This window comes from Sminthopsis crassicaudata, chromosome 1 (genome assembly GCF_048593235.1).
Source record: "Sminthopsis crassicaudata isolate SCR6 chromosome 1, ASM4859323v1, whole genome shotgun sequence".
Classification (NCBI taxonomy): domain Eukaryota; kingdom Metazoa; phylum Chordata; class Mammalia; order Dasyuromorphia; family Dasyuridae; genus Sminthopsis; species Sminthopsis crassicaudata.
Window position 1 is genome coordinate 220,915,464 of NC_133617.1, and position 25,792 is coordinate 220,941,255.

Sequence of the window (25,792 nt, forward strand, 5' to 3'; positions counted from 1 at the left end):
TGGACTGGTTTATTTACCATTGACAGAAACTTAAATTTATTATCCCCATTTTCTTATTTAAATCTTATCCTTTAAATACCAGTTCATTTGCATTAAAAAAGAACTGTTTTAGAATAGAATATTTTCTTGCCTTCTAAGTTTTGTATTTGGAATAAAAACAAATATTACATTCATTCTCTGTCCCTAAGATTCAAATTTCTATCAATGAAAAAAAAAAAAGAAAAGAAAAGAAAAGAAAAAGAAAAAGCACATTTTCTCCTTAGCCAAACAGTGCTCATGTTTATATTCCTGAAGTACCTAAGTTCACCTTATACACCTGAACCTGTAATTCAAAATGTTCATCTATTATGTATTTCCTAACAGCAATCATTATCCTTTATATGATATTTTTATATTTACAAAGCACTTTGTGTATCTTTTGTTTATCTTATCTAATTTGATCTTCACAGCAAAACTGTTCAATCCCTTAGGTACCTAAGAGGGGGAGAACAAAATATTTATTGATCTAAAAGAAAATCCACGAACCAAACTTTTTTTTCTTCTTCTATAATCCAGCTTCCCTGAGACCCAGGTGTATCCATAGTGCATGAAGGCATGCTTGCTTGGCTTGTGATAGTTGGATATTTGTAGGGACTGGCTTTTCCTTCTGCATAAATGCCACAAATTCATGCAGATAAGTGTTCTATGCAAGATCTCTTGTGTCTTTTTATTTTCTATGTCTTCACATTAAGGATTAATGTTTTCAGCTCTGAATAAAAATTATGTCACCCAAAAGATATGTTTCAGACTGTCTTGAAATAATTTATTAAGCTTGTTAGTTTCTAGTTCACATCAGCTTGGTGATATTGGGGAAAAAATGATTATATGTGTTTATGTATGTGTATGTCTGTGTATATACACATGCATAATTAAATATAATTCTACTGTTTTACTTTAACAAAAACATCTAGCATATTGTTGGTAAAATTCAACTATTGTCTGCTGATGGGACTTATTACAGTACCTAAAACTAATTTTTAAAAAGTCAATGAAAGCACTAGAGATAGTGATATATTATCTGTGAAATATGGAGAAAAAAGGGAAAGTGATTGCCAGTCAGATTTGCAAAGTTTTGTCTCATGGCAAAACAGAAGTGACAGAAATAAAATTATGACAAATGGGCACCCTGGTGATGGTCAAGGAGCATGAGAAAAGTGGTGGCATGTACCCTAAACTCACTGCATGCATTTTGCTGAGTTCATGTGAAATGTGTTCTTCCTTTAGCTGTTTTCATATTTGGTTTTATACTAATGAAAATGGCACAGGCAAACTTAGCTGGCCTGGGTGGAGGATGTGAAATTGAGTTGGCTTTGGGTTGGAAATACGCTCCATTCCTACAGATGCAAATGTATCCTTGTTGAAATTCCTAAATATGAAACATTTCACTATTTACCTTAATCATATTCAAAAACTGAAAAAAAAATGAATGATGTTCTCTCTAGTTTGTTTATCAGGCCTGGATAACCGATCCCAAAACAGCTCTCCGACAGAGAAGAAAGGAAAAGAAAAGGTCTGCAAGAGAAGAGCAAAAACGTAGGAGGAAAGGATCTGGGGAAGGTGTATATTATTCTCTGTTGCTCTTAGAAATTATTAGTACTAAAGAAGATATAAGGTTACAAGAAATGAAAGCTTAAAGCAAAAAAAAAAAAAAAAAAAAAAAAAAAAAAAAAAAAAAAAAACCAAGAACACAGTTTTTAAAATTCATTTCTCAGTATTTTTCCTTAGTTTCTTGAATAGAACCACCACATAGAAAGCCTAAAGACTAATTACTTAAATATTGGGAGGAAAGAAAGAAATAAGCAAAGAAGAAAGGAAAGAAGGAAGGGAGGGAGGAAGAAAAGGGAAAAGAAGGGGAAGGGGAAAGGAAGGAAAAAGGGAAGAGAAGAAAAAGGAAAGGAAGGAATGGAAAAGGAAGGGAAGGGAAGGGAAGAGAAGGGAAAGAAAGGAAGGAAAAATCTATTAAGCACATAGCCATCATGTCAAATACTTTATAAATACTATCAGACTTTATTAAAGACTCAGCTTTGCTCCATTATGCAGAAATAAAGAACAGGCTTGTTCTTTATTAAATAACATTTTATCTCTTTATTTAAAGAAAGGTAAAGAAAAAAAAAAGAAAGGTATAGTTTCTATTCAGTAGAAATTTATGCTTACAAGTATAAAAATAGAGTAGATGAGACAAAAAACTTAATGGAGATATAATTTCTAATATATAAGGTAGCAGTATTTACCAAAAAGAAGTTACATCTTGATGATATATGCAATGATTAAATTCTTAGTAATTATCATAAGAGGCAAAAGAAATAAATTTTATTAAATAATATTAGTGTTTTTAAATGTGATTTTTAAATAACTTAACAGGGGAGGAAAAAAAGATAGTTTATCAAGACATAAGCAGTCTTTTTTCAACAACCCATTCTTTCTTTTCATAAACATTTGTCAAATACCTGTACAAAGTACTATGTTAAATTCTGTGCAAAATACAAAAGAAATAAAAGGCAATCTCTTAAATTTCAAAGAATGAATGATTATTTTTCTGGGTAATGTGGAATTGAATTTGAAAAATCTTTGAGGTTTCTTGGAATTGTTGCTTTAGAGAATGTGCTGGATTTAATGTAGAAATCAACTTTAATGCAGAATACGATTTTGATAAATTTAAAGTATTAACTCCTCTTTACCTAATGTCAATTTGGCAGGTCCTGTGGAATGGGAAGACCGAGAAGATGAACCATTAAAAAAGAAATCTGATGGTCCAGGTAAATCAACAATGACAAAAATGACATTTAAACTCAAGACATAGGAGATGCTATTTTCAATCATCATTGATGGTCCAGTTACATGATGACACTATCTACACCTTTTTATTGAATGCTGCTTCTGGAAGAATTTCTGAGATACTTTTTCCCTTGTATAATCATCATTGCTGTAAATTATTATTGATTCCTAAAATTAGACTTTAAATTAACTTTTATATTACTGGACTAAAAAACATGGTTGATTGTGGCTTAATTTTCCAAAGTATATCAATGGAAAAAGATAGAAAATTCTAAACCACATCATGATTCAAATCCTAAGCTTATAAACACTTATAAAAAGAAATAAAGAAAAATGGAATAGGTCAGTGTATAAGTGTGAAACTAGGACTGTTCCCCACTCTAGAAAAACACATCACAATCCATATTATTAAATAACTAACCATATCTGCTAAATTGTTATTTTCTATATTTTACAGTGATAAAAACCTTATGCATAGTTTTAAAGAATCCATGAGGTTTTTATTTTTTTTTTTAGACAAGAATGTACACTTTCATTGGTAACTGACATCTTCTAGCTCCAAATGAAACTGTCTGCCCTAAAAAAAATTATATATATATATATATATATATATATATATATATATATATATATATATATATATATATATATATATATATATATGTATGTATTTTTAAAGCAGCATTTGTTTTATGGCACTACTCTGTATTAGCACCATGTATCATAGTTGGATATACTTATGCAATTCTTCTAAATTATATTCATTTTTGTTTTTAGAAATCACTGACTTTATTAAACAAAATTGAATGTCCCCCCCAAGTCGCAACTTGTCTCATGAAATGTAGATTAAACATTTTAACAGATTTGTAATCTTATCAGTGTGGGGACTCTGTCCACCTCTACTACTTAATGTGATTCTTGTCCATATCTACTGTGGTTTAGCCCTACCTCAGAATACTGCAATGTATCAAGCCAGGGTCACAATGTAATGACATACTTGTGAACCATAAAATCCAAGTAAGACAGAAAGGAGAGAGAGAAAAGAAAAGATAGCGGGAAGGAGGAAAAAAGGAAAGAGGGAAGAAAGAAACAAAGAAAAAAAGACAAAGGACTTTCCTAAATTAAAAAAAATACTAATGATTTTTTAAAAAGTAATTCTGTTAGAAACTGGCCATGCTAAATCAGAAAGATGTTCTGAAGGGCAATGGAACTTCTAAAACCTCCTACATCATAACCCATGGGTTGGTCCTTTTATGCTACAAATGGCAAAAGGCAATTCAATGCTAATCCCTAGAATTCTCCTTACCCCTTTAATAGGAAATAAGCTCCAGCCTACATTTTTAAAAATATTTCATTAGGTACTTTTATACCACAAATTCTCTAAGACCCTATAACAGATCTAAAGATAGAAGGAATCATAGAGACAATAGAGTCAAGCCCCCAAATTTTACAAATGAAGAAGTTGAGTTTAGAGAAGTTAAGGACTTGTTCAAAGTCACATAGCTAAGGTGAGTGGCAAATTTTGAAACTGGCTCCTCTCATTCCAGAGTGAATACACTTTCATTTATACTACAGGCTTCTTCTGAAACTTCTTCTATTTTTTGATAACCAGTACAGGAAAAAGTCTATCCACCAGCTTATATTTGCTTTTGCTATATAACAAGCCTACTTACTTTCATAATATTAATAATAATAATATCAACATTTATATAGTGTCTGCCATGTTCCAGGCAGCGTGCTAAGCAATTTACAAATATTATGTCATTTTATCCTCATAAAAATCCTGTAAAGTAGGCACTATTATTCTCATTTTACAGACCAGAAAACAGGCAATTAAAGTTTAAGTGATGCTCAGGATCACAAAATTAGTAAGTTTCTGGGGCGGGATTTGAACTCAGGTCTTCCCAACTCTAGGACACAGGCTCTATCATTGTACTATTTTACCTGTCCCTAAATGAGATACAATGCCAATTAATGTGAATACTTCCTTCAGCTATCAGATCACAAATTATCCTTGTTTTCTCATTCTGTCTGATTTGTTTTCTAATAAAACCCTAAGAGAAGGTCCCACATTTCATGGGTTCTAGTAGAATTTACTGAGTTGCCCCTATATTTCTAGTCTTATCTAACAGAACTCATGGGATCCTGGAAGCATTTATAAAGGAGGTTTGTTATTTTTTCAATCATGATTGATTCTTTGTGACCCCATTTGAGGGTACTAGAACTTATCAAAGTTACTAACTAGAATGGCTAGCCATTTCCTTCTCCAATTCATTTTACAAATGAGGAAACTGAGGCAAACAGGGGTAAGTGGCTTGCCCAGGGTCATATAACTAATCTGAGGCTAGATTTGAACTTAGGTCCTCCTTACTCCAGGAGCTCTAGCTCTATTCATTATGCTATCTAAGTGCCCATTTATAAAAACCTAGAAGATAGCTAAGAGATCACTTTTCCAATTCCTTTATTTTATAATAAGTAAATAAAGATGCAGAAAAGAGAATTTACTTCCCCCTTAATTTTATAGCTGGTAAGTAGCAGAGTCAAGCATTCCAAATAATTTGTTCTTATATTCTACATTCTAGAAAAATTGAACTGCTTCCTGTCCTCCCATTCTTTCCCATCTTTTTGTCCTTATTCATATCATACTGCAAGCCTGGAATGGTCTCTTTTCCTCTCCCTCTAATCTTGCAATATAAAATTTCATTCTTTCAAGAACCAACTAAAGTATTAATCTGTCCTATGAAGTTTCCGTATTTTCTTTAATATCAAGGTTATTTCTATATTTTCTACCCTGACCCCAACCCACTAATTAGTTTGAAAGCTCTTTACAACAGGCTCTGCATATCCTTAATACCTGGTTCAGAGTAATTAATAGGTACATTATAAATATTTATTAAATAATTTTAAATTGCTGTATTTTATCCTGCCAGATAATATCATCAAAAGGATATTCAATATTTTAAAGTTTACCTGGGTCCTGTTTTTGGCATCAGTGGATAGTTTTACAACTTGGCTTAATTCAATTTCACGAGAGCACATCGACATATCTACAGTGCTGAGAATTGAGCGATGCATGCTGACCAGAGAAATTAAAAAGGTGAGACTATTGATACCATTCTCTTCCTCTTTTCACTCACAAAACTTGAAGAATTAATTGTTTCTAAAGGAAGATGATATACTATGCTTTTGTCCAGAAAAATCAATCCCAATCCACATACAAGAAGCTATTTCACACTAAGAAATAAAATTAAAAATAGTCATAAGAATTCTGATTAATACAGAGTTGTGCCAACTACAAGTTGAGGTTTGATAGATTTTCCTATGCTTTCTTATGTTGTGTCTGAAATGAATCATGACAAATGTGCTATATTTGTCTAGAGAAGCAAGTAGTTAGACTGAGAACTAAAAATGGTGGATGATAAGATGTATAGAAAGTACCCAACTGAATTCTGAGAATTGCCCAGACCAGGAACTAGAGAAATCTTTCATTCTCTGCTGATTTCTGCTTTTCTTTAGGGTAATGTTCCAACTCGGGAAAGCATCCATATGTACTATCAGAATCACATTATGAATCTTTCTAGAGAGTCAGGACTGGACACGATTGATGAAAACCCTGGTGCTTCTTCAAGCTTAAAAACAGCCCAACGGATGGATAGCTTAGATTCTCATGACAGTATTTCCAGGTATTTCATTTCTAAACAAAATTTTTTTTTAATTTGTAAAGCCCGGCATTTTAAGAGAAAATAGTTGCATGAAAGGAGTGTTAAATCCAAAAATTTAAGTGACTTTTTGCTGTCCTATCTTTGTACCAATAATAAAAGTTTTTTTTTTCTGTCCTGTTCAGCCATAAGTAAAAGAAAATGTTATAGTCAAATAATTAGAAATATCTGAAAGAATTTGATGTAAATTATCCTTTCTTTTAAACTATTTTATTGTCTTTTTTCCATTATTGCTATTTCTTCCCAATGATCCACCCTATATAGAACTCTTTCTTGTAGAAAACACATATAGTCAAAAAAGCAAATCAACACAATTGACCTTGTCTGAAAACATACGGTAACAGCCACAATTATAGTCTTCTATCTCTACCAAGAGACAGGAGGCATATTTTGTAACTATCTCTCTGAAGTTACTCAAACGCTTCATTTTTCAGAGTCCTTGAAATATTTCAATATTATTTTCCTTTACATTACTGATGTCTATATTCATTTCCTAGATGTAAATTAGAAGCATCAAGCTAAGAATTCCTGATAATGGCAAGGTCTGCCATTTGAACAATGACTGAACTTCCATAGCTTCCATTTGGAATTAAAGCATTTTGTGTGTATGATGTTCCTACAGTTTCCTTTCTTCTTAAATGTATAACAGTAATTCCTAATAATATATTAAAAGTAACACTTTTGGATCCTATCAATGTCTGTTTCATTGCAAGTCTAAAGAATTATCCAGATAATTGAACTCATTTTAAAAAATGCTTTTGAGAAAAAATTCTTCTTAATTATCTTATGTGGCAGTCTTTGTTTTCTACAGCTATCATTTAATTTGTTATCTGCATATAATTTTCCATTTTCACATGTAAAAGTTTTCTCAGCTATGAATATAGAAAAGGTCTTTAGAAAATTTTTTCTTTGTATTTTAATTTATTCAGACACAAATGCACAAGTCTACAGATGTCCTCTTCCTGGAATACTTAAGCACTTTCTAAGGATCTTATGAAAAGAAACAACTAAAATATTTCATAATTGAAAAATAACGGCATGCATATACATGGGTATTTATATATACATGTACATATATAAATATGCATACAATTAATCCATATGCATATACAGATGTACTGTGTATCTATATACAATTATTTAATTTTGCATGCATATATATGTATATATTTGGATGGGTAAATTTTTATATCTATATAGTGAATATATACACATACATGTGTTTGTCTAAAACCCTTCCCTGATACTAAGTTAAAGAGAAACAGGAAGCTAGAATAACAAAAATAAGACATGATATGACTATAAAATTATCTGACTTAGTTTGTAATAAAAGAATATGAGTATTGTTCCTTTTAAAGTAACAATTTTGGTAAACTTTACATGTGAAAAAGTTGCTTATTATCCAAAGTATCTCATTTATATCTAGGACTTACTTGGACAATAGAGACAGTTGAAGTAATTTCCTCAACATTAAACTCCAAAGAGATTATTATTGTGAAATTGTATTTTGAGCAGGCAAAAATTAGATATGCTAAGTGTCAATGAACTGTCTGTAATCATTGCTAGGAAAGTCAAATGAGAAACTATATGAATAGCACTAAACATGCTAATTATTTTATCATTATTATCAGATTGTCATTTTTACATTGTTTTAATTGCAACTTGTACATTCATATCTATTCTTCTACTAAATAATTATATGTTGTTGTTTTTTTTCTCCTGGGACTCATAGATATTTTTAAAAGGCAATACAATAGATTCGTGATTTGATATGGGTGATTTGGTTTGTTGTTTGTTTTCTTTGTATCCCCAAATTTGGGGATAATATGTAACTGCTTTGAAAAAATTCACAATTCATCCAATTTTTTTCTATTTATTAAAAACTATAGGATATAGCAACTATAGGATATAGCAACTTAATAGCAACTGTATTGAAGTAGTTATATGTTTACTGAAGTTATGAATTGGGATATTTTGAGTCACCAGAACAAAATACTCTTCTGATAGAAAATAACAAAAATTATAAATTGTCTAATGAAAATGTCTCTTCTTATCTTCCTTTACTTCATCACAAAAACTCACTCTCCATAAAACTTATTTCAGAAAGGTGAAAATGGAACAACACACATTAGATATACGTGTGTGTAGATAGGGAAATGGGGTGGAGAGAGAGAAACAGAGAAGGAGAGAGAAAGAGACACAGAGAGAGACAGGGACAGAGAAAGAGACAAGGAGACATACAGAGACAGAAGTGGGGAGCGAGGGAGATAATACTAGAGAACATATTAGGGTTTGGAGGGAAAAAATTATCTAAGCACATCTTAGCATCAATCTTATTTGATGATGTTTTTGCTGCTTTTTGTTTTGATAGGCTTAGAGCAAAAAAAAAAAAAAAACTTTCAAAAAATATCATAATCACCCTACTTATGCCCTACAGTTTTTGCTCATTAGGACGATCTCCCTAAGTGAGGATACCAATGTTTGGTTTGACAATTTTTCTAATTCTATACAATCTCCTCTACATTTCAGATGTTCTTAATGTCTTTAATTACAGGTAGTTATCCTTGAGAAAGAGAGGGTTTGAGGTGAAATGGAATAGCTGATAGGATTAACAATCTAAGATTTTGCCAATAAATGCATCTTGGAATAAGTGATAATTGAAAGACATAAAAAGCATTAATTCTATTAAATATGTACCCAGCTCTCACCATACATTACAGGAGGAGGCTGGCATAAAAAGGTGTGCTGATATTCCACACATGCTAGGAAGATGACTATAAATGAAAATAGTATTGTCATTCTTCCAACTCTTCAAATTCAAAAAGCCATTCTAATCTGTTCTCTTTTTGACTAAGAACAAATTCCTTTTCAAATTGATCCCTTTCCCCCATATATCAAGACTCTTCCCTTCTGTATCTTTACTTGTAATTATTTTGTTTATTAGCTAATTCTTATTGACTTTTAGTTTATCCTGATGAAAGTATATTTATATAAAAGCCTTTTATACATTTTAAAGTACTGTTTTCTTTCTGTGCAGACCTGCTTTATGACCTTTTTTCTCCAGCAACGCAATACTATACAAAAATCATATAGTGGGCAAAAGAATGAGTAGACAGAGTAGCACAAAATAAAGCAGGTTAAAAATAATTATGATGATGATAGATTACTCTTTCAAAACATTTTATATAGATCTTTCCTCACAGAAGTCCTGTGAGATAAGTAGTATTTGCATTCTCATTTTTACAGGTAAGATAATTAAAGGATTAAGCTATTTTTCCAAGGTAATAAAATTAAGAAGTAACTTCAAACCCAGGTCTCTTTATCCAAATCCAGCACTTTCTAATTGTAGTACCTGTATTTAAGTATAATTGGTTTCTTTGGTATCTAATGTACTTTATTTTATATGCTTAAAATATTACTCTAAAAAGGGTCCTTAGGCTTCTTGAGACTATTCTCAGAGGAGCAAATATGGTAGAATGGAAAAAGTAGTGGACAAGGTCTGTGTTCCATTCTTACCTCTGGCAATTAGTAGCAATGTGGCCATGGACAAATAGTTCTAACTTCTCTGAATATTTCTTTCTCTCCTATAAAATGTACATAATAATATCTACATAACTTAATTTTCATAAATTTTGCAAGGATAAAATGAATTAATGTACCATAAAGACACTTGAAAAATTTTAAATTTTATATAGATGTCAAAAGTATTATTATTATTATTGCTATTATTTTCTATATAAATATTAGAAACTTGCTAATAGTTTTTTATTTCATATATAAGATATGAAGAATATGGCTAAAATATTTTAAATAAAGTAAATATTACTTTTTTATTCAGATATAGTAGCTGAACTAATTCTTCTCTGATCTAATACTTAAAACAAATTGCAGATTACAGGATAATACTTAAAATCAATGATTACTTTCCTAGTAGAGAATTTCAAAATGAAAACAAAGAAAATATTCCTATAAAATGTACAATAAGTATGCTGGAATTCAGTAAATTTGGAGAGGAAAGTATTTAAAAATCTCTCTTGTTACCTACTTATTGTATTTTGCTATACTGACATTTGACCCTAATTACAATTCAGTGTAAGCAATGTTGTGGAGGGAATGCCACAAAAGAATTAACATGTTGACATATTGACAAGTAACTTCAACACATGAACTCCACTGCTCATAGTAGAGTCATGTTCCTATTAGTTTGCTTCCAAGAATACCTCCGAGTTTGAAATACAATAACTTGCCTAGAAGACAGATACCTTAGGACCATTGAAAATTCTTTGCTTAGAATTATCTTAGAATGTCATTAACATTGAATATTGAAGAATATGAATTTTTTGAATCACTTCAAAGATACTACTAAGATCTCATATATATATCCAGCTTGACAGTGATATATTTTTAGAGACTTTTACTTTGGATTTACCCATAGTGATACTTTATTTCTAATTTCTCATTTGTAGTTTTCAACTCTTCATCCCCCACTATGAGTTTTATTATTGGGATTTATAGTAGAATATAATTCTTGAGAGAAGTAAAAAGTCCAGTAATTATTGGACATAAGCTACTTCATTTTAATCTAAGTATGTATGTGAACTCATATTTGTATAACACTTTATATTTTATAAAGCACACGATAGTTCTGTAAGATAATAAATGCCAATATTATCCCCATATTAGAGATGAGAAGACAGTCAAGGAGATTGAATGATTTCCCCATACTCAATAGCAGTCATGAGAAAAATGATAGTCTTTTCTTCAACTTAAAATATTAGAAACACTTGCTTTGTCACTTTCTGGAATATTAATTTTCCAAGCTAAGCATGGACTTGCTGAGCAACAATATTTCATCATTCTCAAGGTGAAACTAAACTTAATTATTGTAAAGAATTTGAGTTTTTGATTGGAGCTAGCAAATTATACATAGTGAAGCTTAGAATAGAGTTATCCCATAATGGTCCCTTTCTGATACATGGCCCAAAGTCTCCTACAGCTACATTGACCCTAATCCAACTGGTGATCATATGAGTTTGAGAATTCCTTCAATTATTTTATAGTAATTTAAGGGAGTTCTAGCTTTTATGGCAAACTTTTAGGTCTATTTTTTTTCCAATACTGTTTATGAGCAGGGAACTAAGCTTGAGTTCAGTGCCCAGAGTTGTGAGATACAGTATGATAACCCAAATGGAATTATACTAGATAGATAGATAGATAGATAGATAGATAGATAGATAGATAGATAGATAGGTAGATAGAAAGAAAGAAAGAAAGAAAGAAAGAATACACTATAAGCTGGGTAATTTGGGAAATAATTTATATGAATTGGGCAGAACTGTTCATGTGAGCAGTCAAGAAGGCTACTAATAATAAATCTTAGCTTTAAAACTCTTAGTTTACAAGTTATACCGTACCTGTTTTGCACAATAGGATAGTAAATATTAAAAAAGAATTACAATTATTACATCCTTTATCCTTCAGAAATCCTTCTTTCCCTGAGTGCTAGGCCTGTATGTTCCAGCTGAAAATCTTTTAATTTAAATCCTTTAACTTGAGTTTTATCTAGAAACTAGATGAAAATGAGGAATAAGCACCCCAGAAACTAGTGAAATAATATCATTGTATTTCTTATATTCCTTGCTTCCCCACTCCTTTCTTTTAACACATCTTCATTGAAATAATATTTTTCTCATAATTTTTATTTGCTTTTTATCAATCCAGCAGCACTCCCTTCCTGGATTTGACCTACCTTCCCTATCATTGATCCACCCATGAAAGGAGATAAAGGTTTTAACAAATAAATTCTTTTGGCAATAGCATATCTTACAAATCTCTGGAAAGGATATAAGTGATCAGAGGGGGAAAATAAGCAAAAGGAAAAGTTGTTTTGGTTTTTTTTGTTTTTGTTTTTTGTTTTTTTAATGATTCCTGGTGCTGCTGCATTTATTTCTCTCTAGAATAGTTTTTCAGTTGTACTATTTTCTGATTTATAGACTGTTCATCAGAATAGCATCTGTGACAATACATTACATTATATCAAACTGAGAATAGTTTGGAAATCCATTTTGTTTCTGATCACCTATAAATATTTCTCTTGTTTAATGAATACTTTTAAAAGCCGCTTTTAAAAAAGTACCATCAGATTCTAATATATAAATTCTCAAATGAGTAAACAAATAAAATTGCTGCAGCATCTAAATGTCACAGCATTTTCACTGCTTTAATTTAAGAAAAATTTAGTTAAAAAAAAAACTCTGTCTAAAGTTATACACTTTCCAATATATATGACTTTCTGAAACATTGTAAATCATTTCATTTTCTTGTTCCATTCAGGGAATGTAGCCCTGGCCCAGGAATAATGAATTCGTTCAACTACTAATTCAACAACATTCTCTAATTCATTTTCCAAGTATAGTGAATTTATTCTACAAATCCATTTACAAATTCAGTGTATTTACAGCAATAAATGTGCAATATTTAAAAAGTAATAATAAAAGTAGCCCAGGAACCATTTTTTCCCTTGATAACTCCAAGGGGGTCCTTATCTTCTCTCAGAATCTTTGTTGTTATTGTCATCATTGTGGTGGTTATGTGTTTTGCTGCATGGCCAGTACATTCATTAATTGATCCATGTGTACATTCATTTATTGTTGGTGTTTAACACTGTGTCTTTGTAACTGTTTGCGCTGCTAGCTGCTACACTGAAGCAACCTTGCTGTTCTCAAGGCAGTCCACCCTTGATGATTTAGATGGACGAGAAACTATTCCTAAAACAAGTGAGCGGGCCCGGCCTAGGCTTCGTAAAATGTACAGCATGGATATGTCCTCTTCATCAGCTGACAGTGGCAGTTTAGCATCAAGGTGCTTAACTTGTGCATGCTTCCTTCAGTGATTTTACAACCAACCCTCTTCCTCCTCACCTTTTCTTATTTAGGTCTTTGCTCTCATGTGTTGTTGTTGTTTTCTTTTGTTTTAAACTGCATGTTTAACAAAAGCATAGTTACCATCTTTTCAGAGGCTAACATTAGTAGTTCTCAAAATCATGATTTGTGAAGTCATTTCTTTGATCCTTATTTTAAAGATTGGTGTTTTTTTCTGACTAATTCAACTTTTCCTTCCCTTTAAGATAGGTTAACTGTGAAACAGCAATTTCTCTCATTGATTTAGAGGCTTGTTTGGGCTACAATAAGAAAGAGAAAGGCATCAGGAAGGGATAAACATTTTTGTGATTTGCTCATTCATGTCATTAAGACAAGTTCTGGAAAGGTAACATATTTGGTCATATTTTAATGGGCCAGGAATAAACCTGTCTAATTCATATGTTTGAATAATATAAAAGTCAAAAGCTGTTTCATCCTTGTTTTAAAAATAGAGCTTTATAATCTGAGAAAGATTAATTGACTTCAGTTTCACATGCTGTAGAACCAGGATACTTGGTGCTAACTTATTTGCTGATCCAAAGTTGTTGTTTTCTCCCTAAAAAAAGTCATTTATATTTATAGGTTGGTTTTTTTTTTTTTTCATGCAAGTTAAAGAAATCGATTTCCTTCCAAAATTCAGTAGAATCTGGAGTATGAGAAGGAATCTAAGTACTTAAATTTTAAAATGACCTCAAAAAAAAAAAAAAGAAAGAAAGAAAAATGGCTTTGTTTAATTAAGATCCTTATTTTTTAATTTTTTTAAAAGGAGTTGTATAGTGTAGGAATCATTCCGTGACATGTTGGCACTTACCAGGTCTTAATAGTCAAGGTTCAGCCTACCAGAATAAAGTCAAATCCATCATCCATATTGCCCCCTCATAATACAAATCGAGGGACATTAGGAATGTAGTCGCAGATATGAAGGGCCAAAGTTTGAAGAGGTCCTGGACTAAATCCATGATATAAACTTCCCTCAAAGGATGAATCCATTTCCAAGTTCTCCTGGTAATTCTAGTTTAGCCTGAGATAAGTCTTATGAGAAATTCCAATTGGTGTATCCTTTTAGACACTTTGGGGCAACTAGATAGTGGTATGGCCAAAGGGTTTAGAATTAGGAAGATTTATCTTTATGAGTTCAAATCCAGCCTCAAGCACTTATTAATTGGAAGAATGTGAGTTTATTATTCAGAAAAACAAAATTCCAAATATCCATAGATATTCATAGACCATTAGTGCTGGAAAGTGCTTTTAACATCATCTGGTCCAATTCTCTAAGATCTCACAGTTCATAAGTAACAAAGTTCATTCATGATTCCTAATCCAGTACTCTTTCTACTATATTTTGCTGGCTTTCAGTTAGAAATCTAAAGTAGTAGGTATTTTCTTATAGACCCTAACTCAGTGCTTAAGTCTGGCCTTCAATAGGTTTTTGAGCTAACTAATTCTTAACTCAATTTGAGTAAATTATTTAACCCTGTGTCTCAGTTCTGAATCTATAAAATAAAATGGAGAAGGAAATGGCAAATCACTCTACTATCTCTGCCAAGAAAACCCTAAGTGGGGTCACAACAAAACCTAGAGACTTCCCATATGACAGAGATCAGAATCAGAACCCACAAGAATGGTGAAATCCTGAGTAGATTTGTATTTGGTCTTACCCATTTGCTATTGGTCTCAACCAAATCTGTATCATTTTTAAAGTAAGAGACAGGCCAGGCCAAGGAAAGAAAGAAGGAAATAAATGCTACAGGATAAATGAAGGAAAGGATAGATAAAAGACTCAAAATGAACAGGAAATAGCAAATGTTAGAAGGAAAAGAAGTTTTACAAGGAACAAAAATCAAACTGAAGAATTAGTGTAGTATTTTAGGAAAAATGTTAATAAAATAAAGTGTGTATAGACAAGGACAACCAGTGTGACATGAAAACTAAAAATCAAGCTTTCTTGATTTTTAGCTAAGCTTTCTTCAAGTACTTGAAAGATCATCAAGGAGAAGAGAGATTGGACCTTTCTTTATGAATCCTGAGGAGAAGACAAAGAGAAATAAGTGGAAATGACACAGAAGCTATAATAAATTTCAACTCGAGAAGAAAATCTCCCTATTACATAAAATTGTCCCAAAGTAAAATGGACTTTTCCAAATGATAAAGTATTTCCTATTACTACAGAACTTCAAGCAGAGTCTGAATGACTTAAGAGAGATTCTATTAAAATGGAGATTACAAGACCCCCAAAATCCCTTTCTTCCTCTGTTAATTCTATAATTCTATGAATTGGCAGGTATTAAAAATAGACATCAAATACCGGTGAAGATACACACACACATATATATATATGTATGTATGTATGTGTATATGTGTGTATGTGTATATGTGTGTATTTGTGTGTGTGTATATATATACACACAAATATATATAAACTGAAAACCTGAATAAAGAAGTCAAGGAAGTTTAGAATAGTTTGAAGTGCACACACCATTATTTTATTTTAGTCTGGATTATGTTATATCTTCATGACCATCATTTCCATGTAACGGAACCTCTAATGAGATATAATACATATATAAGGCAGAGTATAATTCAATCAAAATCTTTTAATTAGGACTGGCAAGTCTCTGCTTTATATAAGCTGTGTATTTTGAAATAAATATATGGGTCAATATTATTTCTCAATCTGGAAGTCAATATTATTCTCTATGTATTGTATCATAGGATACTTCAAATGCTTCATTAACAAATGATGCTTATGTTGCATGACCTACTACATTTACTCATTAACTTTGGCATTTGAGAGGCAATATTTTTATGTGCATTTTCTACCATACAGGACTACCAGGATATTGAAATATTAAAGGAAATCATAATGTATATATAGGAAAGTGTCTTGCCATTTTTAAAGGGCATCATAGTCTCTTCTCTTCAAATTTGTAGAATTTTGTGAGTAATCACTGTTAATCCAAAGTATTTTTTGCACCTTCTCTTCTTCCTAACAGTGAGCCCACCCAGTGTACCCTGTTATATTCTCGCCAAGGAACAACTGAAACTATTGAGGAAGTAGAAGCAGAGCAAGAAGAAGAAGTAGTGGGCCCTTTGCCTGAACTAAAAGATGAAGAAGATGATGAGTATGATGAGGACTCAGTGGAGGTGGATCTCACCTCAGATGCTGAGTTGCCACAGTATTCCACTATGGAGACTGTGGATACAATAGATACTGTGGATGGTGATGTAGAAGCTCCACCTTCCTATAGCAAAGCAGTGAGCTTTGAACGCCTCTCCTTTGGTTCCCATGATGCCTCTGATGACAAGAACCATATGGTAGTGAGTCCAGATGACAGCCGGACAGATAAGTCGGAGATAAGCATCCCACTCCCTTTGACACATGAGCTGACAGCTAGTGAACTTCTTTTAAACAAGTAAGAAATCAGAAAATATACAAAACATTATTATTTTTTGAGACTTTCCATCAACTTTACTCTCTAGCCAGGCTTCCTTTTCTCACCACTAATACAAGGGAAATTCTAATAGATATGGGAACAATTTCTCAATCCCTGCTTCTATAGAGAAAGGGAAATGCCAGTGCTATGATTTTGCCTTCCATAATATTTTCTCTTGAAATGTATGCAGTTTGTCCTGATCATGAATGCAACAGTTATTCATTACTAAAAATGCTTAATTACTATCCAAGTCCAGCTTTATTTTGAGCAGGTCATTTCACAGGACTTAACAAAATTTTGTTAGGAGACCATGTGTCTAAAATAGTTTCTATTCAAGGAACAACTCAATCTATCTTCTGACATTTGTTGTAATTGTTTTGGGGGAGAAGCCAAGAGGTTCTGTTAATCTTTGTTTTGTTTGTTTTTTTAACTTTTCATCTGAATGATGCATTATGTTATAAAGATACAATCTTAAAATTCTATTCACTCACCCTACAAGATGAGGCTTAGAAAAAAAATTAAACATTATTATAAAATAAAGAATAAAATTATTTTCAAAATTGTTTTTCTACCATCTTGAAGAGAAATATTTTTGGGAAAACATGATTTTATGCCTATATCAGGTGTCTTTTCCTAGCCATATTGAATATGAGACATGTAGGAAAAATATATTCATAAAATCTCCTACTTCAGCCCTATAAGTTATTCTAATTAAGAACACTAAATTATATTCTAACAACAATAGGAATAGGTTTTCCCCCAGAATTCATGTTTATTTCCTAATTTTATCTCATTTATTTCCTAATTTGGAAACTTCCTTTGCCAAGTGAATCAGAAACAGTTTTTCAATTTATGATCTTAGAATAGTAATTGACTTGTCTGAGGTCACACAGCTAGTATGTGTCAGAGACAAGCCTTAAACCTTACTCTTCTTAATTCCAAGATTTCCTCCCAGTCCAATAAGATACATAGCTAAATGCATCTTTTTTAATTGGATCTCAATAAACAAACATTTAATCAATGTTTTCTATTGCCCAGACACTATACTAGACATTAAGGAAACAAATAAAAAAGCAATCCTTTCACTCATAAAGATAATATTCTTGTTGGGGAATACACACAAGTAAGTACAGAATATAAACAAAACAAATTAGAAGTAATAGAGTGGAGCAGAACCAAGAACACAAGAAATAAGGAAAAGCATATTGAAGAAGGTGATAGTTGAACTGAGCTTTAGAAGATAAAAGAAAGTAAAGGAAAGAAAAAAGAAAATAAGAAAAACAGGAATTAGTTCATAATAAACAAACAAGATGAAACTGAATCTCTTGGGAATTCATTATCTTAACCTTTCTCATTTCACAGAATTGTTGAAATATTTAATTCCAAGTAAATTTATAGCTAACTGCCTAATACAAATCAGAAACATCTGAGAGAAGACAAACATTTTAAAATGAAAATTATTTTTTCTTATAATTTCTGGGCTTATTTCTTTTACAGGATGTTTCATGATGAAGAGCTAGAAGAGTCAGAAAAATTTTATGTTGATCAGCCTCGATTCTTGCTTCTGTTTTATGCACTCTATAATACTCTAGTGGCCCGTTCAGAAATGGTGTGTTATTTTGTGATTATACTCAATCACATGATCTCTGCTTCCATGATTACCCTTGTACTTCCTATCCTTATCTTCCTTTGGGCCATGTTGTCAGTTCCTAGGCCCAGTAGGCGCTTCTGGATGACAGCCATTGTCTATACAGAGGTATGTAAATTATCATATGGTACCTATATACTTCTTACATCTCAGTTTTGTTTTATGTGTTAGTAAGTTTCTGAAAAGTAGTATATAAAACAAGTATGTGTGCAAATGCTCTTCAAGATACAGAACAGATGTGTTACAATAAAACTAGAAAAACAAAATTCCAAATATCCATAGACATTCATAGATCATTAGTGCTGGAAAGTACTTTTAACATCATCTGGTCCAACTCTCTAAGACCTCACGATTCATAAGTAACAAAGCTGTTATTGCAACTACACATTGATGACTCCTAATCCAGTACTTTTTCTACTGTATTTTGCTGGTTGTCAGTTAGAAATCTGAAGTAGTAGGTATTTTCCTATAGACCCTAACTCAGTGTTTGATCCCAGCCTTCAACAGGTTTTTGAGTTGAATAGTTCTTAACTCAAAAAAAGGGGGGCGGGGAATCAACTTGAAATTCCTTTTCCAACAGACTCTATACAAGTAGTTCTCAAAGTTTGGATCCAAAGACCCTTGGGGGTCAGCAAGACTCAGAATATCTACAAAGTCAAATCTATTTACACAATCATTTTGTTTTAATTTCTAATATAATAAGTATCAAAATATATAACCCACATAAACAAAAGTTTTTTGGAGGGTGCTCAATATTTTCTACAAGTGTAAAAAGATCTTGAGACTATATCATTTATTTTCATCTTTGTGACTCCAAGACCTAGCATCATACCTTAAACATAGAAGCTGCTTCGTCACTATTTGATGAATTGATCTGAACTGGTACTTGAGAAAGTTTTGTTTTTTTCAATATTTCAACTTGAAAATTAATACATGTTTCTTAACATTGTTCAAATGAAAGTAATGAGCTGTTACATATATTTGAGATTTGAGTCTCAAAAGAGGTTAAACTAACACAGGCTCAATATAAAGAAGTGAACTCTTAGTCCTATCTGTAGGCAAGTGAAATATGGATAAGTTAAATTTTCAGCTTGTCCTCACAGCTAATTTTAAATTAATTTCAGCTTTATCTTATTCTAGATGTTTTATAATTAGAGAGGTAAAGCATAAAAACCATTTTGCTTGCGTTTTATCCCCTTTTAAGTTGCAAAAGATAGCTTGAGGAAGAAAAATATAACAAAAGTGAAGCTTTAGTGAAATATAACCCCCAAATATGCACACAAATGATAGTAAATGAGCTGGAATAGAGGATACAATAAAACCACAAGAATAAATGTTCCTAGCCTTTCAAAACTAAATAATTACTATTATGAAACATCCAATTACTCTGGCATTGTGACAGTGCCAGTCCAAATCACATAAATGGATCTGTGGAAGAAGAAAAGAAAAAGAAAGAATGACAGAAAGACAAAGAAAGATGGAGAAGGAGGGAGGGAGAGGAGGAGAGAGGAAAGGCGAGAGGGAGGGAGAAAACAGAATTAAAAATGAATAATTAAAAGTGCCATGTATGATTGTGGGACAGACCTATCATGTCCATTCATTAGTGAAATGTTTGTTTGAATAAAACATTATTCTTGCTGTAAAATTGATTTGAGGGGAGGAAGAAAGACTCATGACTACATCTGATTTAGAGAACTCCTGGCATAGAAACTTTGCACTTAATCACATTAATAACTGCTTTATAATTTATAATCTTAAAATAATGAAGTTGCTGAGAGATTAGGTAAATTCCCCATTATCACAAAACTGTTATGTGTAAAAGGCATAATTTGGATCTATGTCCTCCTGAAGCTAAGGCTAACCTGATAGGCACTATACCATATTACTCTTAAGTGAATAACCCCCCAAATGCTGTTTTTATCTTAGATTACTTTATTAATATATTGCAATCAAAACTGTAAGAAAATTATTTCCATTGTAATTATTTTTCTGCCATATAATCAATGAAAATTTGAGAATATACCTATCACTTATGTTTTTACCATTTCTACACAGGTAGCCATTGTCATCAAATATTTCTTCCAATTTGGTTTCTTTCCCTGGAACAAGAATCTGGATTTCTACAAAGATAAGCCATACCATCCACCAAACATCATTGGAGTGGAGAAAAAAGAGGGTTATGTGCTTTATGATCTTATTCAACTCTTGGCTCTTTTCTTCCACAGATCAATTTTAAAGGTACTACAAGTGACCAATCAACAAATCCTTCTCATAGGATGTGTATACTCTTATTGATACCCAGGTATAAGAGATAGGAGAAGCATAAAAGAAATATTGTCTATCCCCTGAGAAGTTTACAAGACTTTAGAGAAATAATAACTACAAAATTGAAGAAAATTAGAGAATACAAGGCAGTATATAAGCAAGTGTTTAGCTTTGGGAAACAGATTTATAATAAATGCACTTGAAGTTCACAGGAGTGATTGTTCATTGCGGCCCACAGAAATCTAAGAAAACATTAAAGAAATGGAACTTAACTAAGTAATGAAAAAATGGATGAGGTTTGTATCAGTAAAGAAAAGTAGAAAGGTGACTTATTCAAAAAACAAAAAAACATGGATATAGGACAATGGAAATAAGAATGATTATGAAATCTATGAACTCTATACTTGAGTATTTTCTAAACTGTATCACATTTATTTTTGTATATCTTCTTTTTTGAATTTTTTTTTGGAATATAGGATTCAGAGAGGAGACTTCCTTGCCTGAAACAAGGAAGAACAGTAGAAGATAGGTAGATGGAATCAGATTATAATGGACTTTAATTGACAAAAAGAAAATTTTAAATTAGGTCCTATAGACATTTGATAATTATCACTTCAGCAGGAAATTGCTATAATATAAGTAGGGATCTAGAAACAGCTCACTAATAAGCAGCGTGGTATGGTAGTTAGTGGATGGCCTTAGGGTCAGGAATATCTTGGTTCAGGTTCCTTCCAATATATTCGGACTGTATAACTGTAGAAAAGTTGCTTGCCTCTTCATTAACCAAGGAAACTCTCTAAGATTATAGATTTCAGGAGTTTTCAATCTAAATTAATCAACAGTGTTTTCTAAGCAAGAATTTTCTATGCCAATGAAATCTAGATTCCAGTCATATGCAACAATCACTTTTGTCATTTCTTATGGGGTAATGATATTTTATAACATTCATACACCATAATTTGTTCAACTACTCCTAGTTGTCGAAGAGACAAATTAAATCACCTCCGCTGTAGATTTTAACTATTTCCCTTTCTCCATTTCCTTTTTTAATCCCTTCTTTGGGATCATGGAATTCTTTTGCTTTTGACTTCTTGACCCAGTATTATCCTACCTTTTAAAACCTCTTTCCCCAATTTTCATTTATTTCTCTTCAGTTTGATCTATTTTACACCAATGCATGTATGTTCATCCCTCCTTTCTCTTTTAGAAAAGAAGATTCATTTGATGCTCATTCTCCCCACTTCTTTCTTCCTTCATGCTTGCATATTCTTCTAATATATCCCAATTATGAGAAATTGCAAGTTCCATCCCTTCTTCTTTCCTTTTTTAATTATTATGTCCCTCCTTTTAATTTCTCTTTTTTCCCTTCTTCAAAACTTCAGAACAAAGCCAAAAGGCATAGGATTTTTATTTTTCCTCATGTAATTTGTACAAAACCTATGAAAGACATTAAGATTATGAAGGAACAATTGTTTTATTCTGCCTTTGTTAGAATATTAAGCACCACATCATGATATAATTCTTTCCATTTATTAAAATAATTTTACTTTTCTTATTTTCTCTGGATGGTTTAGATTTCAAAGTCCCTACATAGTTGTGGTCTCTTCAACATAAATACCTGAGAGTCTTTTTATTAATTATCCCTTTTCCCCTATAGAATTATGTTCAGTTTTGAGACTAAATTATTCTTGATTGTAAATCTATATTTTTGCCTCTTGTCTTCCAATATCTCCTCTCTATTCCAGGTTTTGTCTTATTCTGTGATTTCTTTGCTTGAATTACTTCTCTCTGAATATTTGCAGTATTTTTTAATATAAAAGATCTGAATTTAGATTGTGGTATTGTTTTTGGAATTCCTTTAAGGAAATGATCACTGGAGTCTTTTCTATATTTATTTTGCCTTCTGGTTCTAGTAGATCTGGGTAGTTTTCTCATATGATTCATTGAAATATAGAGTTCAGGCTTTTTTAATCATAGCTTTCAAGATGATTCTTAAGTTCTCTCTCCTTGACATGTTTTCAAGGTCATTTGTTTTGGACATAAGTTTATATTTTCTTCCTTTTTTTTTTTTCAATCCCTGATTTCTTTTTCATATACCTTACTATCTCATGGAGTCATTGATATATATATTTTGACTCCTGCTTTTCAGGGGTTCCATTTATTGGGTAAGGTTTACCATATTCTCTTTTAAGTTACTTATTTTCCTTCTAATATTTCCTCAAATGTTTAATTGATTTTGATCTCTTCATTTCTTGTATATATTTATGTGGTACATGTAAAAATTCATCTTTTCCTTTTGAGTATTTGATGACACTTTCTCCGGAGATAGCTTTACAATAATTGTTGTTACTGGTAAATGTCACCGAATTTTTGAATTGGGGCATTCTACCATTACTGGGCTTTTAGATAAGATGGTCTTTTCTATTTGGTTTCACCATAAATTCTACTGGTTTCTTTTTTTTCCAGTAGTATTTTATTTTTACAAATACATGTAAAGGTAGTTTTCAACATTCATTTTTGTAAAACATTGTGTTCCAAATTTTTCTCCCTCTTCCTTTACTTCTCCCTTCCCCAAGACAGAAAGCAATCTTAGATAGGTCACACATGTGCAATTCTTTTAAAGATATATCCATATTTGTTATACATGAAAAATCAAATCAAAATTTTAAAAAATGCAAGAAAGAAAAAAAAAAACAAGCAATCAAACAATGACAACAAAAGTGAAAACACTATGCTTCAATCCACATTCAGTCTCCATAGTTCTGTCTCTGGTTGTGGATGGCATTTTCCATCCCAAGTCTATTGGAATTCCCTTAAATCAACTCATTATTGAAAATAGTTAATTCCATCATAGATGATCATCACATAATCTTGCTCTTACTGTGTATAATGTTCTGTTGATTCTGCTCACTTACCTCAGTATCAATTTATGTAAGTTTTCCCATGCTTTCTGAAATCAGTCTGCTCATCATTTCTTATAGGATATTATTCTATTACATTCATATACCACAATTGATTCAGCCATTCCTCAAGAGATGGGCATTTACTTAATTTTCAGTTCCTCTACTATAAAAAGGGCTGCTACAAATATTTTCACACATGTGGGTGGGTCCTTTTCCCTCTTTTATGATTTCTTTGGGATTCAGACCCAAAAGAAACACAACGGAATCAAAGGTTATGCATCTGCTGGGGTTTTATGTTTGTTTTCTGCCTTCTGAGGTTGGGCTTCTCAGGATCTTTAAGATTAAAAGTGCTGGATGTCTGTGTTTATCTCATGTATCTCAGGGCAGAATGTTAGGGACCCTAAACACCCTGAGCCTGAGGTATCTCAATATGAAAAGCTCATACAATGTGCTGGTCAACACTACCCTGGTCACTACATTGGTCCTCTATCATGCTTTCATAGCTCATATTCCGGAGCCTTCTGATCATTCTGGGGCTTTTTTAGACTCTACTCTTGTGGCTTCTAGACACAGAGTCTGGTACGCTACATGTTTTCCATCTTTGATAATATTGCTTTTTACCTCATTGGAATGATTCCTTTACTTTTCCTGCATTTCTAGGGGGCAAAATGTTATATACTGTAATTTTTCATTAAGTTATTCAATTGTTTTGTGTTCTAGTATCAACTTCAGGCTTTTGCTGAAGTAGATATAAAGGAACTGGGTAGCCTGCCTTCTTTTCATAACTGGAATATCTTGTCCAGAAATCCCTAATAATGTTATGTATGTATGATAAGTTTCTGTGTTATTTTCTATTTTTGGAGTGGTTTATTAATGAATATATAATAAGTGAATTATTATACTATTTACCCATTTACAGACACTAAAGTTTAATATATACATATGTGTGTATGTTCTTGTAAAACATGTTCATGTGTAATTCATGTGCATATTTATATTTTAAATCTATAAAACTGAATAATGAGTTGTGCTATCTAAAAATGCTATGTTTTCCCCAAAAAAGGAGTTTAATGAACAAATTTGGCCATTAAGGAAAAAAAGATCTTTTTACTTCTTTGAAGAGGTAAGGGACTAAACATATTTTGGCAGAATGTTGATGGATTGGTTAGTTTTTTTGGCTTTTTCCCTTTTGTTCTTTTTATAATTTATTTTAAGTCATTTTTCAGTCATGCCCAACTTTTCATAACTTCAATTAGGGTTTTCTTGGCAAAGATACTGAAAAGATTTGCCATTCCCTTCTCCAACTCATTTTAAAGATGAGGAACTGTAGCAAACAGGGTTAAGTGATTTATCCAAGGTCACATAGCTAGTAAATGTCTGAGGCCTCCAGGCTCTGCACTCTATCCACAACATCACCAAACTGCCCATTTTAAATGTTCTCTTAAAGTTACAATTGATCTTATTGGCAAACCAAATGGCCTTTTCTTAGCTCTAACCCTTTTTGATCTAACTGCAACATATAACACTGATGATAAGCCTTACTTCCTGTATACTCTCTCCTTTTGGATTCCCATGACATTGTTCTCTCCCAGTTTTCCTCCTTCCTATGCAACTATTTGTCATCCATATTCAAAACCTCAATATCATCCTCAACTTCTTACTCTCTTTCACCCATGTAGTTAGTCTATTGCCAAAGCTTGTCTTTCTGCATTCACATTTCTCATATACATGACCTACTTTCCATGCACACATATACCAACTCAATTGAGGCCATCATCTCCTCTCATTTGAATTAGTGCAATAATCTTCCATCTGATCCTTCTGCCTTAAGTCTCTCCTCATCCTCCAGTTGCCAAGGTGATTTTTTTCTAAAATGTAGGGCTGGCCATGTCCCAGTGAACTTCTCAGTGAACAGAGACTCTCTATTATCTCTAGTATAAAATATAAAATCTTGCATTTGATATTGAAAGGTTTTTTTATATCCAATCACTCACCACCTTTCTAGCCTTGTTATATTTAATTCCTCTCCATTTACAACTACAATGGCCCATTTGAAGATCCATGGGTTCAATATTCTATCTACCATCTC

The 25,792-nt window shown here is 32.0% G+C and overlaps 1 protein-coding gene across 1 annotated transcript in view; it reads left to right on the plus strand.

Moving 5' to 3' along the window:
* The window catches only part of PIEZO2 (piezo type mechanosensitive ion channel component 2), a 539,935-nt gene that overhangs the window by 479,781 nt on the left and 34,362 nt on the right, over nt 1-25,792 (plus strand). The window contains exons 33-40 of the mRNA XM_074274855.1: nt 1,482-1,596; nt 2,736-2,795; nt 5,745-5,911; nt 6,331-6,497; nt 13,227-13,394; nt 16,447-16,866; nt 18,385-18,643; nt 20,591-20,773. Of these exons, the coding sequence (XP_074130956.1) occupies nt 1,482-1,596; nt 2,736-2,795; nt 5,745-5,911; nt 6,331-6,497; nt 13,227-13,394; nt 16,447-16,866; nt 18,385-18,643; nt 20,591-20,773 (1,539 nt within the window). The remainder of the gene's footprint in view (nt 1-1,481; nt 1,597-2,735; nt 2,796-5,744; nt 5,912-6,330; nt 6,498-13,226; nt 13,395-16,446; nt 16,867-18,384; nt 18,644-20,590; nt 20,774-25,792) is intronic.